Source organism: Electrona antarctica (assembly GCF_951216825.1).
Source record: "Electrona antarctica genome assembly, contig: scaffold_295, whole genome shotgun sequence".
Classification (NCBI taxonomy): domain Eukaryota; kingdom Metazoa; phylum Chordata; class Actinopteri; order Myctophiformes; family Myctophidae; genus Electrona; species Electrona antarctica.
Genome location: NW_027638048.1, coordinates 2,602 through 15,000, shown reverse-complemented (window position 1 = coordinate 15,000; position 12,399 = coordinate 2,602). Strand labels below are relative to the sequence as shown.

The window sequence follows — 12,399 nt, the reverse complement described above, 5'->3', positions numbered from 1 at the left end:
GACGTTGGAATATGGCTAATATGGCCATACTGGCATACTGGACATTGTGGTGTTTGGCTGTATTCCCCAGGACTGCACGCATGCAGGGTGGTGGTGCAGACATAGCCTGGTCAAGGACTCCCCCTGCTGGACATGCAGGGTGGTGGTGCAGACATAGCCTGGTCAAGGACTCCCCCTGCAGCATGCAGGGTGGTGGTGCAGACATAGCCTGGTCAAGGACTCCCCCTGCAGCATGCAGGGTGGTGGTGCAGACATAGCCTGGTCAAGGACTCCCCCTGCAGCATGCAGGGTGGTGGTGCAGACATAGCCTGGTCAAGGACTCCCCCTGCAGCATGCAGGGTGGTGGTGCAGACATAGCCTGGTCAAGGACTCCCCCTGCTGGACATGCAGGGTGGTGGTGCAGACATAGCCTGGTCAAGGACTCCCCCTGCAGCATGCAGGGTGGTGGTGCAGACATAGCCTGGTCAAGGACTCCCCCTGCAGCATGCAGGGTGGAGGTGCAGACATAGCCTGGTCAAGGACTCCCCCTGCTGGACATGCAGGGTGGTGGTGCAGACATAGCCTGGTCAAGGACTCCCCCTGCTGGACATGCAGGGTGGTGGTGCAGACATAGCCTGGTCAAGGACTCCCCCTGCAGCATGCAGGGTGGTGGTGCAGACATAGCCTGGTCAAGGACTCCCCCTGCTGGACATGCAGGGTGGTGGTGCAGACATAGCCTGGTCAAGGACTCCCCCTGCTGGACATGCAGGGTGGTGGTGCAGACATAGCCTGGTCAAGGACTCCCCCTGCTGGACGTGCAGCATGCAGCAAGGACAACACAAGAGACGGTCACGGCCACACAGCCAACTCAAGGTACGGCCACGGAGCCGACTTGGGGACCCAACGCAGCTCCTCCAAGGAAAACAAACAAATTAACGGAGCTGAACGTGAATCCCCCCCAGTTTGTGCTTGAAATGTACTGTAATTCTGCAAACTGTTAATACATTTTTCAATCAATCAATCAAAATAGCAGCCGGGACAAAGGATAGTTTGAACCGATTAGTCTTTGTAGTGGAGCACCCTCAGCCGACGACATGAGGGCAACAGTTCAAACTCAGACCGAAGTGGGTGATCCGAGACCTCCAGGAGGGAGGAGGCTCTCTTAAGCATCTGCCTCTTGTACAGTTCTATGAGTTGGGCTTTGGGTTCTCCCAGAAATCTTACTGGCCACTTTGACGAGGCTGCTGAGCCTGTTCTTGTTTGCCAGGGTCAGATTACCGTACCAGGGTCAGATTACCGTACCAGGGTCAGATTACCGTACCAGGCAACCATACAAAACAGAGAACAGATTCAATAAAACTTCTATAGAAAAGAGTCATCATTACAGACGAGACATTAAAGGAACGCATTTTCCTCAGAAAAAAAAAGACGCTGCTGGACTTTTTTTGATGTAGAGGCAACAGGAGAGTCAAAGGAGAGTTTGTTGTCAAGGACGACACCCAAGTATTTATAGCTCTCTACAACTTCCATTTATGTGCCCTTAATGAGTGCACACACACACACACACACACACACACACACACACACACACACACACACACACACACACACACACACACACACACACACACACACACACACACACACACACACACACACACACACACACACACACACACACACACAGTAGGGTTAGGGTATTCTACTCACTGTCCCTGTCCCCTGGGCAGGCTCAGGACATCGTAGGCTTCGTCCACAGACATGGACGGAGGTTTCTTCTCCACCTCTCTCTTCCACGCCTCCAGAGTGTCCTTCAGCAGCTTCACCTGGAGGACATAGACACTGTTACTGACCCCTGACCTCTCTCTTCCACGCCTCCAGAGTGTCCTTCAGCAGCTTCACCTGGAACCATAACCTCACTGTTAAACCACCCTGACCTCCTAACACTGACCCCTGACCTCCTAATGATGACCCCTGACCTCCTAATGAGGACCCTGACCTCCTAATGATGACCCCTGACCTCCTAATGATGACCCCTGACCTCCTAATGAGGACCCCTGACCTCCTAATGATGACCCCTGACCTCCTAATGATGACCCCTGACCTCCTAATGATGACCCCTGACCCTCCAGAGCAGAGGGGTGCCCCAAAAGGTAGAATCGTGATCTAGCAGTAGATGCAGGTAGATCACATGACACGCCCCTAAAAATATATCATTTAAATAAATACAACACTTTTTTTTGGCATCTGCCACTTGAATGAAGGTGACGTAATAGATATCACAAAGGGAAAACCCTTGAATGAAGGTGACTTAATAGATAAAAGGGAAAACCCCAAAATGCAACACTTCTTTTCATTAAGAGTGTTTCGCACAGACGTCAGTATTACAAAGTTATATACAAATAAAACCCTACAATTCCATGTCGTCGTCCCCCCCCCCCCGCCTCCACTCATGTTCCTCTATTTCCCATTCCTAGAGCGGTTTCCTAGTATCTAACTATCTTCAGCAATGGGATCATATATATTTTTGGCGGGTAGATCTGGTTGAGCAGCTGGTCATTCTGAAAGTAGCTCTCAAGTCTAAAAAAGTCCATATATGGTAAACACACGTGTGTGTGTGTGTGTGTGTGTGTGTGTGTGTGTGTGTGTGTGTACGGTACGTACGCCGTCTCTGATTGGCCAGCCGGGGAAGCGCGTGGTGTCACACAGGTGTCGGAGGTAGTAGATGCTACAGAACAGCTCGTTGTCCAGCTGAGGAAAGCTGACCACCGGGATGGGACAGTACTGGTACAGAGCCCTGGTGTTGCTCTGCAGCCGCGGGGAGAAGTCCGCTAGGTGGGCGGCCATCTTCTCTATCATCAGCCTCCTATAGGGAGGGAGAACACAGTCAGTCTGCTAGGTGGGCGGCCATCTTCTCTATCATCAGCCTCCTATAGGGAGGGAGAACACAGTCAGTCTGCTAGGTGGGCGGCCATCTTCTCTATCATCAGCCTCCTATAGGGAGGGAGAACACAGTCAGTCCGCTAGGTGGGCGGCCATCTTCTCTATCATCAGCCTCCTATAGGGAGGGAGAACACAGTCAGTCTGCTAGGTGGGCGGCCATCTTCTCTATCATCAGCCTCCTATAGGGAGGGAGAACACAGTCAGTCCGCTAGGTGGGCGGCCATCTTCTCTATCATCAGCCTCCTATAGGGAGGGAGAACACAGTCAGTCTGCTAGGTGGGCGGCCATCTTCTCTATCATCAGCCTCCTATAGGGAGGGAGAACACAGTCAGTCTGCTAGGTGGGCGGCCATCTTCTCTATCATCAGCCTCCTATAGGGAGGGAGAACACAGTCAGTCCGCTAGGTGGGCGGCCATCTTCTCTATCATCAGCCTCCTATAGGGAGGGAGAACACAGTCAGTCTGCTAGGTGGGCGGCCATCTTCTCTATCATCAGCCTCCTATAGGGAGGGAGAACACAGTCAGTCCGCTAGGTGGGCGGCCATCTTCTCTATCATCAGCCTCCTATAGGGAGGGAGAACACAGTCAGTCCGCTAGGTGGGCGGCCATCTTCTCTATCATCAGCCTCCTATAGGGAGGGAGAACACAGTCAGTCTGCTAGGTGGGCGGCCATCTTCTCTATCATCAGCCTCCTATAGGGAGGGAGAACACAGTCAGTCCGCTAGGTGGGCGGCCATCTTCTCTATCATCAGCCTCCTATAGGGAGGGAGAACACAGTCAGTCCGCTAGGTGGGCGGCCATCTTCTCTATCATCAGCCTCCTATAGGGAGGGAGAACACAGTCAGTCTGCTAGGTGGGCGGCCATCTTCTCTATCATCAGCCTCCTATAGGGAGGGAGAACACAGTCAGTCTGCTAGACGGGCGGCCATCTTCTCTATCATCAGCCTCCTATAGGGAGGGAGAACACAGTCAGTCTGCTAGGTGGGCGGCCATCTTCTCTATCATCAGCCTCCTATAGGGAGGGAGAACACAGTCAGTCTGCTAGGTGGGCGGCCATCTTCTCTATCATCAGCCTCCTATAGGGAGGGAGAACACAGTCAGTCTGCTAGGTGGGCGGCCATCTTCTCTATCATCAGCCTCCTATAGGGAGGGAGAACACAGTCAGTCTGCTAGGTGGGCGGCCATCTTCTCTATCATCAGCCTCCTATAGGGAGGGAGAACACAGTCAGTCTGCTAGGTGGGCGGCCATCTTCTCTATCATCAGCCTCCTATAGGGAGGGAGAACACAGTCAGTCCGCTAGGTGGGCGGCCATCTTCTCTATCATCAGCCTCCTATAGGGAGGGAGAACACAGTCAGTCCGCTAGGTGGGCGGCCATCTTCTCTATCATCAGCCTCCTATAGGGAGGGAGAACACAGTCAGTCCGCTAGGTGGGCGGCCATCTTCTCTATCATCAGCCTCCTATAGGGAGGGAGAACACAGTCAGTCTGCTAGGTGGGCGGCCATCTTCTCTATCATCAGCCTCCTATAGGGAGGGAGAACACAGTCAGTCTGCTAGGTGGGCGGCCATCTTCTCTATCATCAGCCTCCTATAGGGAGGGAGAACACAGTCAGTCCGCTAGGTGGGCGGCCATCTTCTCTATCATCAGCCTCCTATAGGGAGGGAGAACACAGTCAGTCCGCTAGGTGGGCGGCCATCTTCTCTATCATCAGCCTCCTATAGGGAGGGAGAACACAGTCAGTCCGCTAGGTGGGCGGCCATCTTCTCTATCATCAGCCTCCTATAGGGAGGGAGAACACAGTCAGTCCGCTAGGTGGGCGGCCATCTTCTCTATCATCAGCCTCCTATAGGGAGGGAGAACACAGTCAGTCTGCTAGGTGGGCGGCCATCTTCTCTATCATCAGCCTCCTATAGGGAGGGAGAACACAGTCAGTCTGCTAGACGGGCGGCCATCTTCTCTATCATCAGCCTCCTATAGGGAGGGAGAACACAGTCAGTCCGCTAGGTGGGCGGCCATCTTCTCTATCATCAGCCTCCTATAGGGAGGGGGAACACAGTCAGTCTGCTAGGTGGGCGGCCATCTTCTCTATCATCAGCCTCCTATAGGGAGGGAGAACACAGTCAGTCTGCTAGGTGGGCGGCCATCTTCTCTATCATCAGCCTCCTATAGGGAGGGAGAACACAGTCAGTCTGCTAGGTGGGCGGCCATCTTCTCTATCATCAGCCTCCTATAGGGAGGGAGAACACAGTCAGTCTGCTAGACGGGCGGCCATCTTCTCTATCATCAGCCTCCTATAGGGAGGGAGAACACAGTCAGTCTGCTAGGTGGGCGGCCATCTTCTCTATCATCAGCCTCCTATAGGGAGGGAGAACACAGTCAGTCTGCTAGGTGGGCGGCCATCTTCTCTATCATCAGCCTCCTATAGGGAGGGAGAACACAGTCAGTCTGCTAGGTGGGCGGCCATCTTCTCTATCATCAGCCTCCTATAGGGAGGGAGAACACAGTCAGTCTGCTAGGTGGGCGGCCATCTTCTCTATCATCAGCCTCCTATAGGGAGGGAGAACACAGTCAGTCCGCTAGGTGGGCGGCCATCTTCTCTATCATCAGCCTCCTATAGGGAGGGAGAACACAGTCAGTCCGCTAGGTGGGCGGCCATCTTCTCTATCATCAGCCTCCTATAGGGAGGGAGAACACAGTCAGTCTGCTAGGTGGGCGGCCATCTTCTCTATCATCAGCCTCCTATAGGGAGGGAGAACACAGTCAGTCTGCTAGGTGGGCGGCCATCTTCTCTATCATCAGCCTCCTATAGGGAGGGAGAACACAGTCAGTCTGCTAGGTGGGCGGCCATCTTCTCTATCATCAGCCTCCTATAGGGAGAGGGAACAACACACAGGCTGCGTTCGAATTCATTCCCTATGCCCCATATAGTGCACCACTTTGGGGTTCCGCCATTTTGTTATAGTGTCCGAATATGTAGTGAGCATTTTTGCACCCTAATGTAGTGGACTGAAGTATCCCACAATGCACCGGGAATTGTAGGGACCATCCGATGGTCACTACAAAAACACAGCGAAGCAAATCTGCCCCATAATGCATTGCGCAAGCTCGCTCTTGAGCGCACATGCACGCGTTTGCGCGCACGTGTGCTGCTTCTGCATGCATGCGCTTATTGCGCTCCAACTCAGAAGAGGCAGAAGTTGAACCAGCGAAAGAAATCAACACAAATGTACTTTTAAACTTACGTTTCCCCTCTCTTTTCTTCCCTGGCGGATCTCGAAGCTACAGATCTCGAGACAAATGATCTGTGCATTTATTTGCAATTGTTTTGTTTTATTTATTTATAATAAAACAATTCATTTGCAATAGTATTACTAATCTGATTCATTGTATCACCCAGGCCCAGCGCATGACGTTAGGAGAGGAATGAGTTGCTTGCTGTAGAAGGCCTTATATTTAATAGTTTTTGGATTAAGGTTGGTGAGGTTGTAAAGCTATGTGCTAAAGTCCAATATATATTTTGTACATGCATGTGACACATTAATTGTGTCTCCGAACATATGTTTTATTAATATTAATTAATTCCTGCCATTAAAAAATATATGTTATCTAACATTATTTCATTGAATTGCACTAAATACATTAAAACTTCATTATGTAGGCAGTAATTTATTGGACTGCTGTTTCTGTTAACGTCCGTATTGTGAGCAGAGCTTGTAGATCGGCTACTTTTGGTAATTCTTTACCAAAACCCGATCTACAAGCTCACAACACGGACGTCACGTTGCTTATAGATCGGCTATTTTTGTCGTCCCCCCCCCCCCCCCCAGGATTAGCGGGGGTTCATAATCATGCTGCTGATATTTTCATATTGTCCGAATTAATCACTATTTGAGTCCACTGAGTCTGGGTCCCCGTATGGGGAGTAGGGAGTAGGGAACAACCCTAGCAATTCGAACGCAGCCACAGTCAGTCTGCTAGGTGGGCGGCCATCTTCTCTATCATCAGCCTCCTATAGGGAGGGGGAACACAGTCAGTCTGCTAGGTGGGCGGCCATCTTCTCTATCATCAGCCTCCTATAGGGAGGGAGAACACAGTCAGTCTGCTAGACGGGCGGCCATCTTCTCTATCATCAGCCTCCTATAGGGAGGGAGAACACAGTCAGTCTGCTAGGTGGGCGGCCATCTTCTCTATCATCAGCCTCCTATAGGGAGGGAGAACACAGTCAGTCTGCTAGGTGGGCGGCCATCTTCTCTATCATCAGCCTCCTATAGGGAGGGAGAACACAGTCAGTCCGCTAGGTGGGCGGCCATCTTCTCTATCATCAGCCTCCTATAGGGAGGGAGAACACAGTCAGTCCGCTAGGTGGGCGGCCATCTTCTCTATCATCAGCCTCCTATAGGGAGGGAGAACACAGTCAGTCTGCTAGGTGGGCGGCCATCTTCTCTATCATCAGCCTCCTATAGGGAGGGAGAACACAGTCAGTCTGCTAGGTGGGCGGCCATCTTCTCTATCATCAGCCTCCTATAGGGAGGGAGAACACAGTCAGTCTGCTAGGTGGGCGGCCATCTTCTCTATCATCAGCCTCCTATAGGGAGAGGGAACAACACACAGGCTGCGTTCGAATTCATTCCCTATGCCCCATATAGTGCACCACTTTGGGGTTCCGCCATTTTGTTATAGTGTCCGAATATGTAGTGAGCATTTTTGCACCCTAATGTAGTGGACTGAAGTATCCCACAATGCACCGGGAATTGTAGGGACCATCCGATGGTCACTACAAAAACACAGCGAAGCAAATCTGCCCCATAATGCATTGCGCAAGCTCGCTCTTGAGCGCACATGCACGCGTTTGCGCGCACGTGTGCTGCTTCTGCATGCATGCGCTTATTGCGCTCCAACTCAGAAGAGGCAGAAGTTGAACCAGCGAAAGAAATCAACACAAATGTACTTTTAAACTTACGTTTCCCCTCTCTTTTCTTCCCTGGCGGATCTCGAAGCTACAGATCTCGAGACAAATGATCTGTGCATTTATTTGCAATTGTTTTGTTTTATTTATTTATAATAAAACAATTCATTTGCAATAGTATTACTAATCTGATTCATTGTATCACCCAGGCCCAGCGCATGACGTTAGGAGAGGAATGAGTTGCTTGCTGTAGAAGGCCTTATATTTTAATAGTTTTTGGATTAAGGTTGGTGAGGTTGTAAAGCTATGTGCTAAAGTCCAATATATATTTTGTACATGCATGTGACACATTAATTGTGTCTCCGAACATATGTTTTATTAATATTAATTAATTCCTGCCATTAAAAAATATATGTTATCTAACATTATTTCATTGAATTGCACTAAATACATTAAAACTTCATTATGTAGGCAGTAATTTATTGGACTGCTGTTTCTGTTAACGTCCGTATTGTGAGCAGAGCTTGTAGATCGGCTACTTTTGGTAATTCTTTACCAAAACCCGATCTACAAGCTCACAACACGGACGTCACGTTGCTTATAGATCGGCTATTTTTGTCGTCCCCCCCCCCCCCCCAGGATTAGCGGGGGTTCATAATCATGCTGCTGATATTTTCATATTGTCCGAATTAATCACTATTTGAGTCCACTGAGTCTGGGTCCCCGTATGGGGAGTAGGGAGTAGGGAACAACCCTAGCAATTCGAACGCAGCCACAGTCAGTCTGCTAGGTGGGCGGCCATCTTCTCTATCATCAGCCTCCTATAGGGAGGGGGAACACAGTCAGTCTGCTAGGTGGGCGGCCATCTTCTCTATCATCAGCCTCCTATAGGGAGGGGGAACACAGTCAGTCTGCTAGGTGGGCGGCCATCTTCTCTATCATCAGCCTCCTATAGGGAGGGGGAACACAGTCAGTCTGCTAGGTGGGCGGCCATCTTCTCTATCATCAGCCTCCTATAGGGAGGGGGAACACAGTCAGTCTGCTAGGTGGGCGGCCATCTTCTCTATCATCAGCCTCCTATAGGGAGGGAGAACACAGTCAGTCTGCTAGGTGGGCGGCCATCTTCTCTATCATCAGCCTCCTATAGGGAGGGAGGGAGGGAGGGGGGAACCACACAGTCAGTAAACTGGGGGAGAAGGCCGCTAGGTGGGCGGCCATCTTCTCTATCATCAACCTCTTATAGAGTCCCGCCCCCTTTCATGACGACGCCAGGCCCCGCCCCCTTTCATGACGATGCCAGGCCCAGGAAATAATTCCAAATGCATTTTTCCCATAGACATTTCAAAAAGTATTTATTTAAAGACCTTATAAGCGTCGTACAAAGTCAACTGGAGTCGTGACAAATCATGACAACAAACACAATATTTTGGACCAAACAAATAATTACAAAGAAGAAAAACAACAAAAAAAGAAAACCAGCCGGTTTCTTCTTCTTTCTAATTATTAGTTTGGCCCGAAAAATTGTGTTTGTCATGATTTCTCACAACTCGAGTGGGCTTTGTACGAGGCTTAAAAGGTCTTTAAATAAATACTTTTTGAAATGTCTATGAGGAAAATGAACAGGGAATCATTTCCTGGGCCCTGGTAGGGGCGGGACTGGGCCCTGGTAGGGGGCGGGACTGGGCCCTGGTAGGGGCGGGACTGGGCCCTGGTAGGGGGCGGGACTGGGCCCTGGTAGGGGCGGGACTGGGCCCTGGTAGGGGGCGGGACTGGGCCCTGGTAGGGGCGGGACTGGGCCCTGGTAGGGGGCGGGACTGGGCCCTGGTAGGGGCGGGACTGGGCCCTGGTAGGGGGCGGGACTGGGCCCTGGTAGGGGGCGGGACTGCGACGCTCTATAGGGAGGGGGAACACAACACAGTCAGTAAACTGGAGAAGTCTGCTAGGTGGGCAAAGCTACATCGTACATGATGTCACATTTGATAGAACAGACAATAATACATCCATGATACACCTCACAGTACCTAAAATATTATACAAAAAAACCCTTTAAGTCAGGGAGAAAATACACAAGTACAACATTAACACTTTGACTTCTATTCACGAGTTGCCCGAGTTAACTAATTGTAGAACACTTTTCATTGTTTTCATTGTTTAATCCACGTTTTTAATCCGTTTTAACTTAAGTCATACGGACAATCCACAATCATGGGATATGATAAAAAGGGCATTGTTGTTTTTCTTCTTTGCAATTATTTGTTCGGCCCAAAATACTGTGTTTGTTTGTTGTCATGATTTGTCACGATCCAAGTTGGCTTTGTCTGCGGCTTACAGATCTTTAAATAAATACTTTTTGAAATGTCTATGGGGGGAAATTAATGGGGAATTATTTCCTGGTCCTGTCGTCGTCATGAAAAGGGGGCGGGACTGCGATGCTCTATAGTCTATACCAAGGCAACTACACATCAGCACATGTTTGACTGTACATCGGAGATCATCCCCTTGAGACTGATGACGGAGATTATGGGTGTGTACAGTGTGTGTGTGTGTGTGTACCTCATCTCACTGCTCCAGATCGCCTCAGGCGTGTGTGTGTGTGTGTGTGTGTGTACAGTGTGTGCATGCGTGTGTGCGTGCGTACCTCATCTCGCTGCTCCAGATGGCCTCCGGCGTGTCGAACTCTCCCAGGAAGATCTCAGAGAAGCGTTCGGCCTCGTAGTTCTCCAGATAACAGACCATGGCCTCGGGAAGCACCGGACCCAGGACGCTGCGCTGGACGATGTCCTGACCCTTAGCCTAGAGGAGGAGGAACTTCATGATGAACTGAATACCGTACACAGGACCGCAGTGGAAACAACAACAACAAGCCCTCTGGGCTGTGTGTGTCATCCTTTCAGCTTTATTGTGTAACTGTTACCTACAAACTGTTAATTAACACTTTGACCTCGATTAACAAGTTGCAAGAGTTAATTAATTGTAGAACACTTTCCCTGAGTCATGTTTTCATTGTTTAATCCACGTTTTTAATCCGTTTTAAGTCATACGGGCGATCCACCGGACAGAATGGGATACGAGACGCGTTTTGATGACGTCATCACAAAAAGGTCCGTCGCGCCGACGTGCAAAGGGTTCTGGGAAATTGAGTCCCTGTTGTTTACAATGGAGAATCTGCCGGAGGAGGGGGAGGGGGGAGGAGGCCGTGTTTACAATGGAGAATCTGCCGGAGGAGGGGGAGGGGGGAGGGGGGAGGAGGCCGTGTTTACAATGGAGAATCTGCCGGAGGAACAAGCGGTGCTGCCCGGGAGGTCTATAAAGTATAATAAAGTGTACTTTGACCTACATAAAGTATAATAAAGTGTACTTTGACCTACATAAAGTATAATAAAGTATACTTTTACCTCCTCTGATCTGAAGGCCTGCTTGAGATGAGTGTACTTTAAAAACCTGAGGAGAGAAAAGACACACAAACACACCATGATGAAGAGTGTGTGTGTGTGTGTGTGTGTGTGTGTGTGTGTGTGTGTGTGCGTGCGTGCGCGCCTTGCTACAGGCAGTACATTATATCCAGTGTGTGTGTGTGTGTACGTACGTAAAGTGTGTGTGGTGTGTGTATGTACAGTGTGTGTGTATGTACAGTGTGTGTGTGTGTATGTACAGTGTGTGTGTATGTACAGTGTGTGTGTGTGTGTGTGTGTGTGTACAGTGTGTGTGTATATACAGTGTGTGTGTATGTAGTGTGTGTGTGTGTGTGTCCAGTGTGTGTGTATGTACAGTGTGTGTACAGTACCGTGCAACAGGCAGCACATTAGATCCAGTGTGTGTGTGTACACAGTGTGTGTGTGTGTGTGTGTGTGTGTGTGTGTACACAGTGTGTGTACAGTACCGTGCAACAGGCAGAACATTAGATCCAGTGTGTGTGTGTGTGTGTGTGTGTGTGTGTACACAGTGTGTGTGTGTGTGTGTGTGTGTGTGTGTACAGTACCGTGCAACAGGCAGAACATTAGATCCAGTGTGTGTGTGTGTGTGTGTGTGTGTCTACACAGTGTGTGTGTGTGTGTGTGTGTACAGTACCGTGCAACAGGCAGGACATTAGATCCAGTGTGTGCGTGTGTGTGTGTGTGTGTGTGTGTGTGTGTGTACACAGTGTGTGTGTGTGTGTGTGTGTGTGTGTGTGTGTGTGTGTGTGTGTACAGTACCGTGCAACAGGCAGGACATTAGATCCAGTGTACATCATAATGAAGAAGAAGACTCCGGTCAGGTACAGTCTCTGGAGGTTGGGGTTGTCCTGCATCACCATGTACATGATGTTAGCAACCTTCTCCACCAGGATGGGGTCGAAGGTCAGGAGCAGCTGGAAGGACAGATACAGGATGTTAGCACCACTGTAATGGGAAGTTCATTCCATAGTTTAGATTGGGAGTGAGTCTGTAGTTCTGACTGTAATGGGAAGTTCATTCCATAGTTTAGATTGGGAGTGAGTCTGTAGTTCTGACTGCAATGGGAAGTTCATTCCATAGTTTAGATTGGGAGTGAGTCTGTAGTTCTGACTGCAATGGGAAGTTCATTCCATAGTT

General features: G+C 50.0%; 1 protein-coding gene across 1 annotated transcript in view; it reads right to left on the bottom strand.

The window, feature by feature from the left end:
• Window positions 1-12,176, bottom strand: part of dnajc13 (DnaJ heat shock protein family (Hsp40) member C13) — a gene marked incomplete at its 5' end in the record, with an annotated part of 61,157 nt that extends 48,981 nt beyond the window's left edge. Inside the window, 5 exons of the mRNA XM_079531334.1 lie at window positions 1,690-1,805; window positions 2,644-2,845; window positions 10,467-10,621; window positions 11,224-11,269; window positions 12,022-12,176. Coding sequence (XP_079387460.1) covers window positions 1,690-1,805; window positions 2,644-2,845; window positions 10,467-10,621; window positions 11,224-11,269; window positions 12,022-12,176 — 674 coding nt within the window. The remainder of the gene's footprint in view (window positions 1-1,689; window positions 1,806-2,643; window positions 2,846-10,466; window positions 10,622-11,223; window positions 11,270-12,021) is intronic.
• Between the last annotated feature and the right edge of the window lie 223 nt (window positions 12,177-12,399).